Source organism: Bos taurus, chromosome 10 (assembly GCF_002263795.3).
Source record: "Bos taurus isolate L1 Dominette 01449 registration number 42190680 breed Hereford chromosome 10, ARS-UCD2.0, whole genome shotgun sequence".
In the NCBI taxonomy this organism is placed as follows: Eukaryota; Metazoa; Chordata; class Mammalia; order Artiodactyla; family Bovidae; genus Bos; species Bos taurus.
In genome coordinates this window covers 88,768,824-88,791,240 of record NC_037337.1, presented here as the reverse complement: position 1 = coordinate 88,791,240, position 22,417 = coordinate 88,768,824, and the positions used below count along the sequence as shown (strand labels likewise).

The 22,417-nt window shown below is 44.6% G+C and overlaps 1 protein-coding gene across 1 annotated transcript in view; it reads left to right on the top strand.

Moving 5' to 3' along the window:
• The first annotated feature begins 6,689 nt into the window (after positions 1 to 6,689).
• The window catches only part of SPTLC2 (serine palmitoyltransferase long chain base subunit 2), a 95,274-nt gene continuing 79,546 nt past the window's right edge, over positions 6,690 to 22,417 (top strand). Inside the window, 1 exon segment of the mRNA NM_001099081.2 lies at positions 6,690 to 6,900. Coding sequence (NP_001092551.1) covers positions 6,769 to 6,900 — 132 coding nt within the window. The 5' untranslated portion in view covers positions 6,690 to 6,768.

The following is a 22,417-nucleotide window of genomic DNA, read 5'->3' as shown; positions in this document are numbered from 1 at the left end:
TCACATCCGTACATGACTACTGGAAAAAACGATACCTTTGACTATACCGACCTTTGTTGGTAATGTCTCTGTTTTTTAATACACTGTCAAGGTTTGTTATAGCCTTTCTTCCAAGGAGCAAGCATCTTTTAATTTCATGGCTTCAGTCACCATTTGCAGTGATTTTGGAGTCCAAAAAAATAAAATCTGCCACTGTTTCCTTTGTTTCCCCATCTATTTCCCATGAAGTGATGGGACCAGATGCCGTGATCTTAGTTTTTTGAATGTTGGAGTTTTGAGCCAGGTTTTTCACTCTCCTCTTTCACCTTCATCAAGAGGCTCTTTAGTCCCTCTTTGCTTTCTGCCATAAGGTTGATGTCATCTGCATATCTGAGGTTATTGATATTTCTCCCAGCAATCTTGATTCCAGCTTGTGCTTCATCCAGCCCAGCATTTCGCATGATGTACTTTGCATATAAAGGACTTCCCTGGTGGCTCAGACAGTTAAGCGTCTGTCTACAGTGTGGGAGACCCAGGTTCCATCCCTGGGTCAGGAAGATCCCCTGGAGAAGGAAATGGCAATCCACTCCAGTACTATTGCCTGGAAAATTCCATGGACAGAGGAGCTTGGTAGGTTACATACAGTCCATGGGGTCGCAAAGAGTCGGACACGACTGAGTGACTTTACTTACTTTACTTACTCTGCATGTAAGTTAAATAAGCAGGGTGATAATATACAGCCTTGACATACTCCTTTCCCAATTTGGAACCAGTCCATTGTTCCATGCCTGGTTCTAACTAATCTGCATACAGATTTCTCAGGAGGCAGGTAAGATGGTCTGGTATTCCCATCTCTTGAAGAATTTTCCACAGTTTGTTGTGTTCCACACAGTCAAAGGCTTTAGTGTGGTCCATGAGGCAGAAGTAGATGTTTTACTGGAATTCTCTTGCTTTTTATATGATCCAGTGGATGTTGGCAATTTGATCTCTGGTTCTTCTGCCTTTTCTAAATCAGCTTGAACATCTGGAAGTTCTCAGTTCACACACTGTTGAAGCCTCGCTTGAAGAATTTTGAGCACTACTTTGCTAGCGTGTGAAACGAGTGCAATTATGCAGTAGTTTGAATATTCTTTGGCATTGCCTTTCTTTGGGATTAGAATGAAAACTGACCTTTTCCAGTCCTATGGCCACTGCTGAGTTTTCCAAATTTGCTGGCATATTGAGTGCAGCATTTTCACAGCATCATCTTTTAAGATTTGAAATAGCTCAGCGGGAATTCCATCACCTCCATTAGCTTTGCTTGTAGTGATGGTTCCTAAGGCCCACTTGACTTCATACTCTAGGATGTCTGACTCTAGGTGAGTGATCACACTATCTTGGTTATCTGAGTCATTAAGATCTCTTTTGTACAGTTCTTCTGTGTATTCTTGCCACCTCTTCTTAATATCTTCTGCTTCTGTTAGGTCCATACCTTCTTGATTAAGTTTTCTAACATTGGCTTTGTTGTTTAGTTGCTCAGTTGTGTCGATTCTTTTGCCACCCCATGGACTGTAGCCCCAGCAGGCTCCTCTGTCCATGAGATTTCCTAGGCAAAAATATTGGAGTGAGTTGCCATTTCCTTCTCCAGGGGATCTTCCCGACTGAGGTGTTGGACCCATGGATCAAACCCATATCCCCTGTCCTTGTCTTCTGCATTGCAGGTAAATTCTTTACCGCTGAGCCACCAGGGAGGGCCCCTTATCTGCAGTCAAAACAACCTTAATTCATAATCTCCATGTGATATAAGGCTCCTTGGAGGTAGGACCAGGTTTTCATTCATTCATCCATTTATTCATTGATAAACCATTTATTGGACATTTATTGTGTTTCAGGCACTGTGGTAGGCGCTTGGCACACAAAGATAAATTAGACAAATACCTGAATTCAAGGAGCCTGCTCTCTGTCTAGTTTGGGTGTAAATGTCTTCAGTCAATCATTCATTCATTTAACAAATCGTTCATTTATTTTAATGAACTAATTGTCACCAGCACTTATTTACATGACAGGCCCGAGTACTAAATGCTTTTCTTTTTTTTCCTTTATATTATACTCCAAAATATGTTGTCAAAATCAAAATTAATAAAATATCTAAAAAATTTTGGAAGACAATTTTAATGGAAATGTATTTAAAATTTTTGAAAAATATCCTATTACCTTGAACATCCATCTACAGGGAAAGGTTTTCCTAGGCTCTGGCTACATGACCACTGGTGAACCGGATCCAAGGTGAAAAACTAATTGAACGATCCAGCCAGTCTGTTTTGCTAGGGCGGTTTAATACATCGCAGTGTCAGGACTAGTACTTCTAGTTCCCCACTCTGCATACAAGCATACAAATGAGTCATGATGCGTTGTGCCCAGGCAGTTTTCAGATTTTTCTGATAATCAGAAATATAGGCAAATACAGATGGAAAGCAAACACAGTAGCTTCAGAGTCAATATAAGTGGATGTCCTGTTGTATTTTTTGAGTTAGATTTAGTAATATTTACATTCAATAGTTTCGGGTGACCATCTTGACACCTTTAAACAAATTTATTTTCTTCTAGATAAAAAAACAAACAAACAAAGTCTAATGTAATGGGTTTTAGTTGGACCATTAAGCAAGAAAATTGCAAAGAAGATTTAATCATCATATCCTAGTATAATATACATAAACCTTGACTGGTTTGCTCATTCCTGGAAGTCAGCCTCAGGACAGTATCTTAAGAATAGGACTAAGAGGCCAGTAGCAACAGATTAATTTCAAATAAATTGCGTAGTAGTGCTAGAAACTAATGAAACTCTAACTAAATGCTTTTCTTGTTTAATTCTCATAACAACTCTATAAGATATGTCCCAATTTGCAGATGAAGGAACTGAGTCACAGAGAGGTTGTGAGGCTTTGCCAAAGTCACAAAACTAGGTGCTGGAGATGGGTCTCCAATCCTGTCTGACTACAGGGCTCTTGCTTCTAATCATTGTGTAACCTCCTTGTCAAAATAAAGAATCCCAAAGCACTGTATCATATATTTACAGAGGTGTGTATAAAGTTCACAGGGAAGAAAGTGACTAATTTGGCTAGGAGGTTGGAGTTCAAAAAAGGTTTCACAGCAGAAGAGATCAGAGCAATCTTGGAGGATAAAAGAGTTGTATAGAACTCTTGCATGGTGCCTTGCATAGAACTTTGCATATAAACTCAATAAAATGATGATAAGGCTGCTTAAGCCTCTGGAAGCAGTGGTTTTGCTGTTTGCATAGAGGCTAGGGGTGTTTCCTACTGCCTTCTGAGGCATGCTTTTTGTGATTTAGCAACGGTGGGCATGATCATTAGATCCTTTATGTATTATTTCATGCTTCCCTGGTGGCTCAGTGGTGAAGAAGCTGCCTGCCAATACAGGAGACTCGGGAGAATACAGGGTTCAATCCCTGGGTGGGGAAAATCCCCTGGAGAAAGAAATGGCAGTACATTCCAGTATTTTTGCCTGGGGGAGCCTAAGGACAGAGAGGCCTGGTGGGCTCTAGTCCATGCGGTTGCAAAGAGTGAGACATGACTTAGTGAGTAAACAACAACAGTAATGACAAAATCATTTATGCTCAAAAAAACTTTGTGAAGTAAGTAGTATGGGTATCAGCTTTGGGAGATGGGTGAGGAAAAAAAGACTGATGTTGGATGACTTGGTGATTATGTGGCACACATGGTGAGTAAGTGGCAGAACAAGACAAGGACCTGGTGTCTTACCCTCTGGAAGGCGGGACTGACTAGCAGGATTCCTTAATCTAGCCAGATTCCTTAACCTTTACTCTCCTGTTCTAGGCTTTGCTGTCTCCAACCTCTATACCTGAGCTTCTGAAGGGTCCCTCTTCTAGGAACACCTACTCCTTCCTCCTCATTTGCAGCTCTCCAAATTCTACTCATCTTTCAAGATCAAGCTCCCTTGACTTCTCTGGTGGTCCAGTGGTTAGGAGTTCACCTGCCAATGTGGGCAACACAGCTTTGATCCCTGGTCTGGGAAGACGCTCCCACACTCTAGCCACCTGATGCAGAGTCCACTCACTGGACAAGACCCTTATTCTGGGAAAGATTGAGGGCAGGAGAAGGGGGTGACAGAGGATGAGACGGTTGGATGGTATCACTGATTCAATGGATATGAATTTGAGAAAACTTCAGGAGAGAGTGAAGGACAGGGAAGCCTATCACGCTGTAATCCATGGGGTTGCAAAGAGTTGGACATGACTTAGTCACTGAACAACAACAACTGGGAGGATTCCACATGCCCTGGGGCAACTGGGCCCATAGGCTACAACTGACAAGCCTGCATGCCCTAGAGCCTGTGCTCTGCAACAAGAGAAGTGAGATGAAGTGAAAGTCGCTCAGTCATGTCCAACTCTTTGGGACCTCATGGACTGTACAGTCCATACAATTTTCCAGGCCAGAATATTGGAGTAGGCAGCCTTTCCCTTCTCCAGGGGATCTTCCCAACCCAGGGATCGAACCCAGGTCTTCTGCATTGCAGGCGGATTCTTACCCCCTAAGCCAAAAGGGAAGCCCAAGAATACTGGAGTGGGTAGTCTATCCCTTCTCCCGCAGATATACCCAACCCAGGAATTGAATTGGGGTCTCCTGCATTGCAGGTGGATTCTTTATCAGCTGAGCTATCAGGGAAGCCAGAAGCCCAGGCACTGTAACTAGAGAGTAGCCCTTGTTCACCACAACTAGAAAAAGCCCAAGGAGGTAATGAAGACCCAGCACAGCCAAAAATAAAAATTAAAAAATAGAACTACCATGTTGTTCAGTCGCTAAGTCATATCTGACTTTGCAATCCCACGGACTGTAGCATGCCAGGCTTCCTTGTCCTTCACTATTTCCTGGAATTTGCTCAAACTCATGTCCATTGAGTTGGTGATGCCATCCAATAACCTCATTCTCTGTCGCCCTTTCTCTTCCTGCCTTCAATCTTTCCCAGCATCAGGGTCTTTTCCAGTGAGTCAGCTCGTCGCATCAGGAGGCCAGAGTGTTGGAGCTTTAGCTTCAGCATCAGTCCTTCCAATGAGTATTCAGGGTTGATTTGCTTCAGGATTGACTGGTTTGATCTCCTTGCTGTCCAAGGGACTCTCAAGAGTCTTTCTGAGCAGCACCACAATTTTAAAGTATCAATTCTTTGGTGCTCAGTTGTCTTTATGGTCCAACTTTGCTCACAAAAGTCTGTATAGTCAAAGCTATGGTTTTTCCAGTAGTCATGTACGGATGTGAGCGTTGGACCATAAAGAACCACCATATGACCCAGCAACTCCACTCATGGTTATATATCTAAACAAACAAAAGATATATGCACCCCAATGTTCATTAAAAAAGAAAGATCAAGCTCACTCCACATCTTCCTCCCAAGCCTTCTCCAGGTTCATTCAGCCCACTGTCTAAGCCCCAATTAAACCCCTTACCCCTGCTTCCAATCAGATTCCTGCCCTGAAAACTTCCTATATAGAAAGTCTAGACTTGTCACAGCCAACCAGCCTTCCTCATCAGAACTCCTGTTACCTAATCACTCCAGCCTTTGGTCAGACTTTCATTTTTGTTTACTTCACGTATGTACATCTTTTCTCTTGTAGAATGTGAAAGGAATACCATAAACTTTTTTTGGAATCATACATGTATTGACCTCCCTGGTAGCTCCGTCGGTAAAGAAACTGCTTGCAGTGCAGGAGACTTGGGTTCGATCCCAGGGTCAGGAAGATCCCCCAGAGAAGGAAATGGCAAGCCACTCCAGTATGATTGCCTGGAAAAATCCCATGGACAGAGGGTTCTGGTAGGCTACAGTCCATGGGGTCGCAAGAGTCCAACACGATTTAGTGACTAAACCACCATTTCCTTTCTAATAACTATGGGGATATAGATAAAAATAGGTGAAAAACAATGTATATAAATATATATAAAATGCTTCTAGTATAAGTATTGTGATAGGTGCAAGGTGCAAAATGGCTCGTTAATAGAATTCTTGCAATGAGTCTATTAAGCAGGAAGTATTCACTCCATTTTAAAGAATCAGGTTTAGCTTCTGGTTACTGGCAGACCTGGAACAAGACCAAGTTTCTTGACTCTCTGTACAAAAGAAATTGTACAGAAAACCCTGAAACTGAAAAGATGTGAAGGGCAAAGAGACATGTGAATTATTACTTAAACTGTGTTACTTAGGATGAGCATTGAAGAATGGTGAGGCAATGTCAAAAAAAAAAAAAAAGGTATCGTGTAAAGAAAGAATTAGCTAATTAAATAGAAGGCTGGGACTCAAACCGAGCACTTCCCCGGAGGCAAAGGCAGAGAGAGCGCCACCACTCCAGGAGAACCGGGAACCCGCTCTAGAGACTTGGGCTCAGCCCAGCTCCCAGGTCCAAGCTGTCCCCCTCCAACAAACCCTCCTGACACACCCGCGGAACCGCGTCGTTCTAGCCCGTGACTGGCCAAGCGGAGCGAGGGTCCGCCTCCTCCCCCGCTCTTGATTGGCCAGCGGCCCCCTCGGGCGCACGCCACTCTTGAGCGCTCCCCCCTGCCGGGTCTCGAGCTCCCGGGGGCCCCGCCTTGGGCGCGCCGCAGGCTTCGGCGGGAGTGGGCCCCGCCCCCGCGTGACGGCCCGCAGGGAAGCGGCGGCGGCGTGCAGCCATTTCCGGTTTCGGGGAGGCGGGAGGGACGCAGAGCGGCACTTCGGGGCGGCCGCTCCCTCGGCCGCCGCCTACAGAGAGCGTCTGCCTGTAGCCGCCTGGGTGCCGCCGGGACGATGCGGCCGGATCCCGGAGGCTGCTGCTGCCGCCGTCGCCCGGTGCGGGCAAACAGCTGCGTGGCGAACGGGGAGGTGCGGAACGGGTACGTGAGGAGCAGCGCCGCGGCCGCCGCAGCCGCTGCCGGCCAGGTACGGAGGGACCGGGCGGCCGGGGACCTGGGGGCCCGGTGCCCGCGAGCCGGCGCCTGTGAGGAGAGGCGGCGGGGAGGTCGCAGTGACCGTCCGCGGGGCTCAGGGGTGCCGGCGGCCGCGTCCTGGCGCTGACCCGGCCTTTCCGCGGCCCGGAGGCTCAAGGGCGGCCGCTGGGGCTCCCCTGTGTCTCTGCGCCTGAGGTCTTCCCCCACCTCACCCCACACCACCCGGGAGGTCTGGCTCTGCTTCTGCTCCCCGATCCCGCCAGAAGTGGGTGCTGCCGCCCTGGGGAGGCAGGGAGTGCCCCCTGCCCCTCGGAGCCTGGGAGGGTCCACTGGTGGGCTCTTGGTTTTTTTGTTTTTTGTTTTTTTCCCTCCGGAGGCTCCCTCCTCTAGCCCTTTCAGGTGGTTTTGCTTCCTCCTAGAAGCTCTGAAGCCCTCCAGGGAAAACCACACTTAGAATCCTCAGGAGGCAAAGAAAAGTTAGGAGGTGGTACCAGTTGGAAACGCACCCAATCTCTTCCTTACCCCTTCCTGCAAAGCAAGACTTTGGACCACAAACCTGGCAGTGAACCCAGTCCAGAGGCTTAAAAGCACTATGGTCTTGGTCCTAAAAGCACGATGGTCTTGGTCCTAGGTGAGAATCTCCCCTCCCCCATCCCCCCCCCCCACCGCCCCCGCCCCATCCCGGGCTCCAGGTTGAATCAGGTGGTCCTTTTGACCCTTTTGCAGGAGTGCTATCACGCAAGGGGATTTTTTTGCCTTGTGATGACTTGTGATGAGGGAAGTCCAGGTGTGTCAGCAGTAAAGAATCCCCCTGCCAATGCAGGAGACGCGGGCTCCATCCCTAGGTGAGGAAGATCCCCTGGAGAAGGAAATGGCAACCAACACCGGCAGTATTCTTGCCAAGATAGTCTCTTGGACAGAGGAGCTGGGAGGGCTAACAGTCCATGGGGTCGCAAAGAGTCAGAGGAGACTGAGCCCAAACGCACAACTTGCAATGAGTCTGTCTACTAATTCACCAAGGCTGAGTCACCAGCCAAGCCCTGGCATTTCTGAAATATTTTGAAAAGTTCCGAATTCAAAGCAGTAATGACTGTCAACTTTACAGTTCTGTGGACTGATAGGTATACTGAAATGTGTTTTTAAAGAGAAGCTGGTTAAAAAGATCAAAGGTCAGTGTTGGTGGAAGAGTGTTGTGATATTTGCGGTTGACTTTAATACTGGTAAATCTCATTAAGAAATTAAGGAAATTTTTTTTTTTTTCAGAAGTAGTCTGTTCCCCATAGCAGGAAATGTGCCTGTTGTAATTTGGTATTACCATAAATATGTGCCAGCCTTCTCCCCCAATCAGTAAATACAATAGATAGGTCTGATACTGTCTGGCATGAAACAGAAAATAGGTGTTTCTCCGGGTCTTGTTGAGATATTAAGTCTGTAACAGTTAGAGGGGAAATACTTAAAAGAGTCTTGGCCTCCCCTGAAGTTTTAAGGCATTCTGCTACTGCTGCTAAGTCGCTTCAGTCGTGTCCGACTCTGTGCGACCCCATAGACAGGCAGCCCACCAGGCTCCCCGGTCCCTGGGATTCTCCAGGCAAGAACACTGGAGTGGGTTGCCATTTCCTTCTCCAATGAATGAAAATGAAAAATGAAAGTGAAGTTGCTCAGTCATGTCCAACTCTTAGCGACCCCATGGACTGCAGCCTACCAGGCTCCTCCGCCCATGGGATTTTCCAGGCAAGAGTACTGGAGTGGGTTGCCATTGCCTTCTCCATACACAGACTCAAAAAAGTTTTGTTTCCATTTTTGAAGCAATAATTGTGTGAGACAGGAAGTGATAAGAATCAGCTCATTATAAGCCCATTGAAAAAGTTGTTTTCCTAGCAATGGCTAAAAAGATAAAATTGTTGTGTTACAGACAAACAGGGAAACCTAATGGTGGAAATCGGAAAATACATTGCAGGCCAACAAGTGCATTATGATATTTAAGAGTGAGGAGGAAATCAAGAGAAAGATGTTCACACGTTAGAGGTGCTTTGTGTTTAAGTGCTCTTTTCACTTAACATACTTGGGTTTGGAGTTAGTATTCATAGTAAATAAGATTTTTCCGTCCCATAATCCTGAATTGTTTAGCACTGGTGGACATGACATTTCTTCAGAGATTGCTGACTGATACACTGAAGAAATATTAAGCTGCTGAAATGAAATTTAAAAATCTATATAATTGGGAAACTTGACTTTTTCTAATATATCTTAGTGAAAAATTTCACTCAAGACACACAGGTGGTATTTGGAAGAATGGTTTGGTGGAGTGCCCAAAGAATACTAGGGGCTGCACTATTCCTTCTAGAAAACAATTTCTCGTGAGTCTTTTTTTTTTTTTTAAGACAAAAACTTTAGGTATTAACTTTTATACTAATAGGAGGACTTGGCTGTGGGGTGTTGTTTTTCCCACTTTGTTTTTTCTTAAGCAAAAGAAATTTCATGAGAGCAAGAATATCTTTAAAATATTTTTTAGAGTTGTGTTTGTTTTAACTGAAGGGATGTGCTGTGGTGCCCCAGAGCACTCTAGAGTTTCTGGGGGAAATATGGCAAATTATACCATAAAAATACACCTAAGATGTTAAGTGCACAGACTTGCGTCTTGCTTTTACTAAAAAGAGAATGTAATGTGGTTTTTAAATCTGAGATAGAAGTTCATTTCCTCACATATTCCACTTTTTTGTTTTTGTGCCATGCCCTGAGTCATGTGGAATCCTAGTTCCCTGACCAGGAATCGACCTGAGCCCCCTGCATTGGAAGCATGGAATGTAAAAAACCACTGGACAGTCAGGGACATCCCTCATTTGTCTTTAATGAACAGAAGAGAAGTTAGAAACTTCTAAGATCCCTCTACGCTCTCAGGAGTCTACGTTGCTGTGTTTGAAGGGATGAATGTGTATGCTGGCCTCTTTGTTGGATTTGGGTTTAGAGTTTAAGTAAATATCAGTAAATGCTGTGGTAGAAAGGGCAGTATGAAACAATCAGATATTATTGTTTGGTTTTGTGTTCTGTTTTCCAATTTTTTTTTCTCCTGTGGTAAAATACACGTAACATAAAATTTACCGTCTTAACCATTTGTAAGTGTCCAGTTCAATGGACTTAATTCACGGTGTCCTGCAACCATCCATACCACCCATCTCCATAACTCTTTTCATCATGTAAATCTGAAACTCTACCCATTAAACAGTATCTTCACATTCTCTCCTCCTTCCAGTCCCTGGTAACCACCATTCCACGTTCCACTTTTTTGTCTTTTGGTGACTGAGTTGTTTTTTTTTTTAGCATAGCATCCTCATGATTCACGTATGTTGTAGCATGTATCAGAATCTCGTTCCTTTTTAAAGCCCAAATAATATTCCGTTGTATGTATATATACCACATTTTGCATAGCCATACACCTGTCAGTGTACACTCCAGTTGCTTCCATGTTGCAGTTGTTGTGAATAATGCCGCTGTCAGCCAATAACTCTTAAACTATGCTTTCAGTTCTTTCAGGTATGTACGTAGATGTGAAACTGTTGGATCATATGGTATGTTTAATGTTTTTGAGGAAACATGCTACTGTTTGCGGAGAAGGCAATGGCACCCCACTCCAGTACTCTTGCCTGGAAAATCCCATGGATGGAGGAGCCTGGTGGGCTGCAGTCCATGGGGTCGCTAGGAGTTGGACATGACTGAGCGACTTCACTTTCACTTTTCACTTTCATGCATTGGAGAAGGAAATGGCAACCCACTCCAGTGTTCTTGCCTGGAGAATCCCAGGGACGGGGGAGCCTGGTGGGCTGCCGTCATGGGGTCACACAGAGTCGGACACGATTGAAGTGACTCAGCAGCAGCAGCAGCTACTGTTTGACACGGTGGCTGTACCACTTCACCTTTCCATCAACAGTGCGCAAGGGTTCCAGTTTCTCCACGTGCTCACCAACACTTGTTATTTTCTGTTTGTTTTTTTTTCTCTTACCGTAGCTATGAGATTTATAGGAGAAAAATATGTATATATCTGCACCCACTCCTATGTAATTTCCTAAGTGATAAAAGTCCTGGAAGCATCTTTTGTTCTAATATTTGGTCTTCCACCTCCAGTTTCTGACTCAGTTTCACATTTCCTGGATAATAGAAACATCTTTTGTTCTAATGAGCTGACTCTTATTTGGCTCCTGAATGTGAGCCCCGCTCACGAAAAAGACCAAGTCATGATTAGAAGCTTGGGATTTGGGACTTCCCTGGTGGTCCAGTGGTTAAACATCTGCCTTGTAATGCACAGGACACGGGTTCAGTCCCTGGTCGGGGAACTAAGATGCTATATGCAAAGGAGTGACTGAGTCCCGGCACTGCGACGGGGTCCAAACGCCACTGCCACGACTAAGACCCGATGCAGCCAAAAATAATAAAACCAGAAAAGAAGCTTGGAATTGTCAGCCCCACCCCCAGTTCTCCAGATAGGGGAGAGAGGCTGGAAATGGAGTTAATGATCAATCATGCCTGCGTGATGATGCCTTTATAAAAGTCCAGAGAGGACTGGGTTCAGAGAGCTGCTGGGTTGCTGACCACGTGGAGGGGCTGGGACAGCAGCGCACCTGGGAGCTTTGTGCCCCTCCGCACATTCCTTGCCTGCCTCTCTCTTCCATCTATATCCTTTGTTATCATCTCCTTTTATAACACACTGGTAAACAGTGAGGAAACAGTCTTCCTGGGATCTGTGAGCTGCTCTAGTGAATTAACCAAACACAAGGAAGGGATCCCCAGAGCCTCTGATTGGTCAGAAGCACAGGTGATAGCCTGGACTTGATACTGGCATGTGAAGTTGGGGGTGGAGCAGGGCAGGCTTGTCGGACCGAACTCTTCCCTGTGGGATCTGATGCTCTCTCCTGGTAGTGTAGAAGCGAGTTAAATTGTAGGACACCTACACTTGAAACTAACAGCATTGTAAATTAGTGATATTCTTCAGTTTTTTTTTAAAAAAGGGAAAAAATTGCAGGACACCCAGCTGTGTCACAGTATTGCTTGGTGGTATGTAGCAGCCCCCCTCCCCACTGGTCCCCCCCATCCCCCCGCACACACATGTGGTCAGAAGTGTTAGTGGTATGGCAGTGTGAGAATTAAGGAGAGATATCACAGGAAAATTAGGTTTTTTTTCTGTACAGTAGCCATCCTTAAAGGTGTAGACATTACTGTTTTTTAATGACGATGGTAGATAAGAGTTTTCACAAGGAAGAGAAGCGGTAATTTTTCTTCTCTGCCATTCAGAGGGAGTGAGAGAAGAGAGTCAAGATTTTTTGAGGTAAAGGGTGGCAGTTAGTATTAGGGAAGCTTTGAAAGAGAATTGGGAGCTTTGGCAGAATTAAGAGCTGGAAGGAACCTTAGGGGTTTATGTAATTCAGTCCCTTTATCTATTTGTAGGACTTTATTAAAACTATATCATTAAAACTAATCTTGATAGATGATTCTATCCTATTTTTAAAGACCTCTAGAGGTTTTGCAGGAAATTTTCTTAGCAGCAATTTGGAGTGTTCAGTGATCTTAATTACCAAGAGTTTATTACTGTGGATTTAACATTTGGTTAAATAAATGCCATATTTTGGTTGCCCCTGAAATGTAGTACTGTTGGTTTCTACTTTTAAAGCTCCTTGTTAACATTACATTTTTTCTGTCTTCCATTTCTTTGAAGAACTTTTGAGATTTATTTACACATTTAACTTTCCTAAATTAGTTAACAATATAGAAGAAAAAAATGATCTGCCTTTGAGAGAGTTTGAATCTAAGTTTTTTCCCATTCAGTATCAGTTCAGTCGCTCAGTCGTGTCCAACTCTTTGCGACCCCATGCACCGCAGCATGCCAGGCTTCCCTGTCCATCACCAGCCCATTAGGAATAGTTTTATGAGATATTAGAAGAATGACACAGCCTTCTAGCTACCCCAGTAAATAAGATTTTATCTTAAGGAATTGGCGCACAAGTTATGTTCTTAATGTAAGTAATAAGATAAATAAAGTAGAAAGAACAAGGTACTGGTTTTGCTACTTAGAAGAAGGCAAATGAATAACTAATGAAAGGTGGTTTACTAAGTAGCTACTAGCTTTTGTTTCCACTGAGAGGAAACAGTACCAGGGAAAAGAAGTTGGTTATGACACAGGAACTGGAGGAGTAGCTAGAATGGTGAATATACCTGTTTAGGTTTTACAGGGCCTGATGAGACATCAGAAGACCTCAAAGCTTTGCAGAAATAATGTAACTGTTTACAACTCATGGGATTAGATGTTTGTTTCAAGTGCTTTTTGTTCCAAGAGGAAGGACATTTCAAGTCTTACTAGTTGGATCTGAAAGATTCCAGAGTCATTTGAGGAACTTAGGAATTCTCGTTAATAAAAAGTCTTGGGAAATGAGACCAGTATTTAACATATACATCACTGTATTCTTCTTTTCCCCGTACCTCCCCCGCCACAACAGTATTCTTAATATAGTATCTTAGAACTTGGGAATTCAGGGCAGGCAGGCTTGCCCATTTTTTAAGGTTGGCCTAGGTGGCCTAGAAACTTCATGGTGTTCTGAGCAAGTAGTTAATTGGTTGAGATTCAATTAGATTCCATTTTTGAAAGAAAGAAGCAGTGTTTATTGGCAGAATAGGCAATTGAGAGGGATGGGTAGAGGCTGTGTTCGCATTCTGAGTGGGTGTGCCTTACTTGATTAAATACGTGGTTTGTGGCCTCAAAAGCCAGTTGCCTTCTGAATTGCTTCTAAGAAGACTTGTATAATATAATTTGTAATTTGTGACTTAATGTGAATTAAGCAAGTAAACCCTTTACTCTTGCCTGATTCAAGCTCAGAAAATTTATTGTAACATTTGTCTTTAAGACTACCTTCAAGACCCATTATGAAGATTAAAGTGGTGATTTTTCCTTTTGTTTTAAAATAGTTTTTCCTTCTGACTGTAGAAATAATACATGTGTACTGTAAGACCCTAAAGGGCTGGGACCCTGTGTTGGGGGCTCATTTTCGAATGTGATCTGTTGTAAATCAGTCTGCTGTTTTCTGGTATTTCTAAGTAGAGTAAAAAGTATGCAGTTATACTGAGACTATGCATGTGATCCAGTGTTACTCTATACGTTGAGGTTGGGGAAAATATTCAACGATTTTTATGATTTAGAAAGCTTTAGAAACTACAAATAAAGTACTGACCAGTCCAGTGTGGTGGTTTTGAATTATTCTAAATAATAAGCCTCTTTCTGCTTAATAAGTAAGCCCCTTCAGCAAACATCTCAGCTTTTACTATTTGAATTGTGCCTGGTTTGTGATAGGAACTAAGGAGATCTTAGTTGAAGGAATGAAGGGGTGGTGGCTGAAGCCATGGAAGTTGGTAAAGTAGATAGAAAAGGGCATTAAGCAAGCAGAGGAAGCACCATGGATGTAATATTGGGGAATCCTAGTGTTCTTGGGAGAAGATACACATGCACACACACACCATTGTTGAAGAAGGTTGATTGGGAGGGAAGAGAAGTGTTGGGAAGTGGTGTGAGAAAGCCCAAGGAAATGGAGGGTGTTTCAGTAAGGAGGGGTAAGCAACAAGCTTGGTGGTGAGAAACTAAGGATAATAATAGCCATAAGGGGCTTCCCTGGTAGCTCAGCGTTGCAGAGTCCCCCTGCCGATGCAGGAGACACAGGTTTGATCCCTGGTCTGGGAAGATCCCACATGCCGAGAAGCAACTAAGCTTCCGTGCGCCACAACTGCTGCTGAGCCTGTGCTCTAGAGCCCGGGAGCCACAGCTGCTGAAGCCTGCGGGCCCTAGAGCCTGTGCTCCGCAACAAGAGAAGCCCCTGCAGTGAGAAGTCCGCACACCACAGCGACGAGTAACCATGCTTGCCACACCTAGAGAAGAGCCCGTGCAGCAGCAAAGACCCAGCACAGCCAAAAGTAAATTAAAAAAATTTTTTAAAGTGATAGTAATAGGTACCATTTACTGTGGTCAGAGCCTCTTCCGGCTTTTTTACCTATCTGATCTTCACAAGAGCTTGGGTAGGTGAATATTATCTCCATTTTACAAGTAAGACTGAATTCCAGACCATTTAAATAAGTTAACAAGACCAGGTTGCATTCAGTTTTGTCTTAATCTGTTATGCCACTGGATTTGACAATTCACAACTTAAATTAATTTTTGAGGACTTTGGGTATTAGGAATGACAATAGATTTCATCTCTTGAGAGTTGGTTATAGAGGCTGATCTTTCTTTGGATTTTTCCTGAAATGAGCTAGCCTCTCACTACTGCCTACCACACATACTAGAAAAAATAGTTTGGAGCTTTACTCCCATCACACAAGCTATGCCTCACTCTGAACATATATTTCCAAAAGTGTCCTCTTTCTTTTGGCAGGCACATTTAGAAAAGAAGGGAATCCACATTTTTTTCCTTGCCATTAGGATAAGTTCCTGATTTTTTGTGAAGTTACCTCGTATGGAGTGGACTAAGAAGTGCTTCCAAAGCCAGCCGTAAAATAAATCTACATTTTGATGTCACCATATTCCTATTGATAATTCAGAAATGCAGGCCTCCAAGTGTGCACGCACTGTTGGTTTCCGTCAGCCACAGCCTGTGTGCTCTGGGCAGTGACGCTCTGCACGGGAGGCATCATTGTCTCTCACCACCCACATCTCTGCAGCACTTTGCTGTCTCTTAGACAAGCACCAAGGTACGACAGGCGGACGTTGCAGGAGACCTGTGTGCCAGTGCAGGTCTGCCCCAAATCCTGCATTTTCTTCTGAGCTCTCTTCCACCTCTAACGTGTTCTGGGCCTGTGCCCTCCCCCTGCCTTTGTAGTGGGCATGAACTGGAAGGGCAGGCGGTTCGCATTAATTTCCTTAAAGCCAGTAAAGCACAGCTTTTGCACACACAGCATCAAACAGAATTAAACGTTTAGGAAAAATGCAACAGAAAAATTGCAGGACTTGGATACTGAAAACTACAAAAGCATTCTGAAAGAAATAAATGATCTAAATAAGTGCAAAGACATCCAAATGTTAAGGGATCGAAGGACTTAAGATTGGTCTACAAATTCAGTGCTGCTGCTGCTAAGTCACTTCAGTCGTGTCCAACTCTGTGTGACCCCATAGATGGCTGCCCACCAGGCTTCCCTGTCCCTGGGATTCTCCAGGCAAGAACACTGGAGTGGGTTGCTATTTCCTTCTCCAGTGCATGAAAGTGAAAAGTGAAAGTGAAGTCGCTCAGTCCTGTCCAACTCTTAGCGACCCCATGGACTGCAGCCTACCAGGCTCCTCCATCCATGGGATTTTCCAGGCAAGAGTACTGGAGTGGGGTGCCATTGCCTTCTCCAACAAATTCAGTGCAACTCCTATCAAAGTATCAGCTGGATTTTTTGGTAATACTTAAATCTGGTCCTAAAATTCATATGAAAACATAAAGGACCCAGAATAGACAAAGTCTTGAAAAAGAAGAACAAAGTTGGAGGACTCACCCTTTCCAATGTCAAAACTTACTGTGGGGGCTTCCTGATATTCCAGTGGCTAAGACTGCACTGCCAGTGCAGGGATCTCAGGTTGGGGCAGAACTAAAACCCTTATGTTTGTGGTCAACTGATTTTTCTACAAGAGTAGATAATTCAAGGGGAGAGAGAATGACCTTTTTTAAAAAGTGGTGTGGGGGCAGCTGGCACATGCAAAAAATAAAAGACCTAAATGTAAGAGTTACAACTACAAAATTCTTAGGAAAAAACATAGGGGTAAACCTTTATAGACTTTGATCAGGCCATGGTTTGTTTTTTTTTTTTTTTTTGTCCATGACTCCAAAAGTATCAGCATCCAAAGGAAAAAAAAAAGATAAATTGTCCTGGGTCAACATTAAGAACTGTATTTCAAAGGAGACCATGAAGAAAGTGAAATGAAAATCCATAGAATGGGAGAAAGTATTTGAAAATCAAATCATATAGCAGATAAGAGGCCTGTTATCTAGAATGTATAAAGCACTCTTCTAACTCAACAGTAAAAAGACAACCCAAGCAAGTTCCCTGGTGGTCCAGTGCTTAGGACTTGGCATCTTCACTGTCATGGCCTGGGTTCAATCCCACCGTGCAGCATGGCCGAAAAAAAAAGACAAACCAGTGTTAAAACAGACACATGATTGTGATAGAAGTACCTGTTAGAGACCTCTGCTGTATACACTACAGGGTGATATCTTTATCGCCTCCTGTACAGGCATGGTTTGTATGTAGGAAAAGGAAGCAGGTTATTTTCAGGATAGCTAAGTTAATTAGTGTTAGTTCTGGTTTCCTAGAAACAGACATTTTCTTAGTAGGGGAAATGAAACTCAGCTTCTGTCTCAATTCATGTATAGCTGATAATATGAATAGCAAAAATAGCTAATTATATGAATAGCAAAAAATGAACACAAAGGTTGAGTTTAAAGTGAAAGTTTTAAGCCACTGATAATTTTTAAACAATCAGATTAAGTTATATTATCTATGAAATAATTAAAAGTAAATTTGATTCATAGAATATCTCAGGAATATGACTGAAAGTGAAAGAAAGTGTTAGTCACTCAGTCGTGGCCAACTCTGGGATCCCATGGACTTTCGCTCACCAGGCTCCTCTGCCCATGGAATTCTCCGGGCAAGAATACTGGAGTGAGCGGGTGGCCATTTCCTTAAGGGGAATCTTCCCAACCCAGGGTTTGAATCTGGGTCTCCCGCATTGCAGGCAGATTCTTCACCATCTGAGCCACCAGGGAATATGACTAAGAAATGGCAGTAAGTGGAAAATGTAGAAACTTGTATTCTCATCTTGACTTTCAATCCAGCTTTCCTGTGACTGGACAGATTGCTTAAATCTTCCTTGGTTTTGTCATTAGTCATGTGAAGAGGAAAAGTGAGACAACTTGAGAAATACTTGTGCTCAAAATGCGCCTCACTTTGTGTGCAGTTTTCATTCTGCATATTTATATGTAAACCCCTTTAGATAGTGTCCTTTAAAAAAGTTTCTCTATTCTCTTTTATCTCAAAAATCATGATGATCTCTGTCTTCTTTTTCTCTTAAAATTGCAGAATTCTTGAGGACTTGAAAAAGGACTACCTTTTATTTGCATCATCAAATACAGGGTATAGATCTTTACATATAAATAGAAATGAAATATTTGCTGAATGAGTGAAAAGAATGAGATGATCATGATGATTTTGAGCTCATTGGTAGAAAGGGGGCTCTGGGTTCCCAGAGTCTGATGTCCAAAAATTATTTTTGCAGTTTTAGAAATATTAAAAAAAATTAAACAGGAGGATTCTATACTTCTGGGGACATGAAATTAAAGGGAGGGATCAAGGTGTGAGAGATACCCCGAGACTTTGTTGTTATTGTTTAGTTACAAAGTTGTGTCCTACTCTTTTGCAACCCCATGGACTCAAGCCCTCCAGACACTTCTGTCCATGGGATTTCCCAGGCGAGAGTCCTGGAGTGGGTTGCCATTTCCTTTTTCAGGAGACCTTCCCAACCCACATCTCCGACATTAGCAGGCAGAATCTTTACCACTGGGCCACCAGGGAAACACATGTCCCAAGACCAGCAGTACTGAAATATAAAGCTACTCTGTGCTGCGCCTTCTCTCTTGTAGTCGTGCTCCTGTTCTCTCCCAGCCTCCTGGGAAAGCAGGGGTTTTTGATTGGTTGCTGGCTGTTATGAATAAAAGACCAGCAGAGACTAAAGTCTTTTTTTTTTTTTTGACCTTTTACCATTTGCTCTCTTAGAGATATGGGAAGGGCCTGGGCACCTCCGTCTAACCAGGTCTTGAGTTTGGTGGGCTGGGCAGTTTTTAGGTAGATTCAGTTCACTCTTGTGAGCACAGTGTCTCAAGGATGGGGTCCGTTGTGTGTGTGTTGCAGGCTCCTCCCTCTGTCGTGACCTTGCCTCCGTAGCATGGTAAGATGGTGGTTGACTGCACATCACCTTTCTAGTCATCTCCCTAGCTTCTCCAGCTCTTGATAAATGTCCTGTGCAGAAAACTGGTCACATATCCAGGACTCTTCACACCAACCTATATAGCTCTTATAAACTCTGTTGGTTTTTCTCTTCCTTGGTAGAGCTCTTCTGCCCATGGCAAGCCTAGTTATGATCTGTTCATGATCAGTTTCTATGAATACCGTGAGGAGAGAAAATGACCACTGATTTTAGCTCACTAAGGAAAGGCTCTTCCCTCTCTGGAATCTTAGTTCACCTTGTCCTCTTTGCATGGAAAACAGTTTCTCATTGTCTTTAAAACTACTTCTTGTTTTGAGTAATCTATATAGTTTTATCTAGGTTTTCTGTGAAAGTGATGGCTTGGCTCTACCTATTAACTCCAACTTGGAAGCAAAAGTCTCAGTGTTGTTTTTGATTTTTTGTTTTGTTTTTGTTGCTATAAGTGTGACGTTTAAAAAAATAAGGTAGAGACGATCTCTTTACAATCGGGAGATAGGTAGTCCTGAGTAGGTAGGGTGTGAGATCTAATCTTTGTTGTCTTGCAGTCTTTGAGGATGCTGTCTTCAGTTAACATCTTCAACCACACCACATTCCAGGCCACAGGCAGAGAGGTGGGAAAGTGGAGGGAAAGCAGCACTTGCTGTTTGAAAGGACGTACTCCAGCCCTGGTATACCCATCATTTCTGTTCACTTCCTGTTGGCCCGAATTCCTCACACGGCTGTCTTTTGCTGCAAGAGAGATTGGGGAATGTGGTACGTAGCTGGGCAGCCTTGTACCCAGAGAAAACTGAAGAGCGTCCATCGCTAAAGGGAATTTAAAGAGAATGTATACAGGGGCCACTTAGCTGTTTCTTCCACAGTATGGTAGGAGGAAAAGCTCTAACTGGAGTGTCTTTTTTTTTTTTTTTCCTTCCTCTAAACGATCAGTTTTCTTAAAATGTTTTTTTTTTTTTAATTTTTTTTTTTTTAGCTGCTCTGTGGCCCTTGGACCACCAGGGAATTCCCTACTTAATTTTATTTCTTTACAAATTGAAGATGCAGTGAAAAATAAACTAATGAAGAGAAATGGGAGGTCTAGAGCAGGAGTATCCCAGGCTGGGAACAGGCAAACCTGGTCACTGTCAAGCCCGGCCCTTGTGCTGCCCCATCCAGGTCTTCCTAGAAGATAACCATCAGGCACAGTCGTTACCGAAGCCTGTGGAGAGACTGTGTCCTGGCAGGAAAGGCTAGCCACCTCTGCTTTTCTCCCTGTCAGCCTCCAGCTTGGAGAGCGGTGTTTCCAGCAGGGGCTCAGAGTGAGATGTGGGCTGGCTCCATGAGGTATTGCAAGTTGGTGATTAGGCTCCCTGCAGAAGCGTCCAGCGTTGGGGACTCTGCAGCTGGAAAGGAGGCTGATGCCTCTCCCGGGTCTCAGGACACTTTGCAGCTCTGTTCCCGGGCCCATTCGTGTCTGATAATGTGCCTCTCTCCACCAAGGGATCACCAGTCACTGCAGGAGAAGCTAATCAACCCCCCTCAGTGAGTGAGTTGGCTGTTGACTTCTAGACCCTAGAAGACTGACCACTTTTCTCTCCACTGTCTGTGGTTTATACCCTGCTCTTGTGCATGTGTGTGTGTTTATCCCGAGCATAGCAAGTTGTTGATGAAACACGGCTGAATTAGCCGCCCTTCTCCCTGAGATCCCTACTCTCCTCACCTGCCCTTCTCTTCTTGGAGGCTGGTCCAAAGGGACATGTAATATTGCGAGGGTCTGGGTGGCTCCAAAGCCCCCAACACCAAATCACATAGAGTGAGCTGAGAAACTGCATTCCTCACAACAGGATTAGCAGGAACAGGAGGGTAATGTAAAGGGATAAGGGCCCCTTCCAACAGCAGGGCATGGCAGAGTTGTCGGGTACCTGAGCCCAGAGTGAAGGTGTCCCTTATGTTCTTTTAAGGTCAGCTTATGTGACTTGCCAGCTGTGGAGCTGTCCCAGTTTCTCTGCTGTCCTGGTACTCTCTGGAGGCTGGCCTGGACCCTGTGCTATTTACCCATGTGCTCTAGCCCAGTCGCTGTCTGAACCTCCTTGTGCCTGTGACAGAGAAGGTCCCCATGGGATCCTCCCCCACTCAGGCTCTTGTCTTTCACTGGGAGGTGTTGCACTGCATCTCCAGCTTGTCCTCTCATTTCACCATGATAAGCTTCATCTCTGTGCCCTCGGACCATCAGTGAGGGCTCGCACCTTCTTGGACAGCAGATTATCCAAAACTGGCAGAACATCCGACCACTGTGGTCTGACTGAAGGAGGTGATGCGGAAGAAGCTCTGTACAACACCCTGCTGGACAGTCGCTCCCACCAGGGAAGAGGTTGAGCTCATTCTCCAGCAAATAAATACCCCCGTTGCTTAGACACTCTAGATGCTCCAACTACTGGTTTAGTGGTCTTCTCAATGGGAGAATTTGCCAACGGTAGGAGCTGAGGATAGGAGAAGACATTGGTCTCAGCCACGTCCGTGGAGGTAACCAGCTGTTGGACTTATGCATGGCCATCAGTAGTGACCTCAGCTCCAGGACATCACTCTTGAACACAGAGTTCAGGTATACTGGGAGCAGCTTCATGCCCTTGGAAAGGATCAGCTGTTCTACAGAGGAGGAGCTCTCACAGTTCTTTCTGTAACAGGCCAACATCTGGGCACACCGAGTGATGACAGCGTCAGCAATAATCTTCACAGGGCTATTCAGAATCCCCCCGCCCCGCCCCAGGCTGTGGATGCAGAGCCGTGGCTGCCCTGCACAGCCGGGGTAGAGCAGAGCACACTGCAGGGCTCCACTCCCCTCATTGAGCCAAACATTATGCCTAACCCCCCAGTCACCATCTTGTCCCCATCCAGCCCCACATCTGTTGTGTCACTCATGTAGAAAGCCCCAGAGAAATCTACAGCATGGACACTAGTGCTTGTCTGGACCCGCAGCACAGCATCAAAGCCAATGACCTTCTGTAGATCCTGACTTTGGTCTCTAAGGAACCATTGCTGGTCATGCTCCACCTGAAAACAGGTATGTTACAGAGAGCCACCAGTGAGCTGGGGTACTGCAGAGAGCATCGCCATACCCACACACAGGCTCCGGAAGAGAGCAAGGTCTACACCATAGCCTTGGGCCACACGTTCTTTGGCCAGGATCTGATAGGCACCTGGGTGAGGCTGAAACAGAGTCCTCTTGTCTACGCTGATCAACTTCCTGTCATCTCGGTTATTCAGTCTCCCTGGAGCCTCTGCAGTGAGCAAGCAGGTGTGGAACAGAAACAGCTTCCCTGGACACTCGGCAGCCTTCAGAGCCTCCATTCTGGCCTGGATAATTGGAGCAAATACTGTCTCTGTCTCCCTTGTGTCTGCAGATTTTTCTGGAATCTGATCCAATAAGCCGTGATAACTGCCCGAGACTCATTGACATTGACCAGGAAGCCATCCAGCATGTTACCCACATCAGATACAACCATCATCTGTAGTTGGGCCAGTGAGCTCTCTGCATGGTACAGGTGGA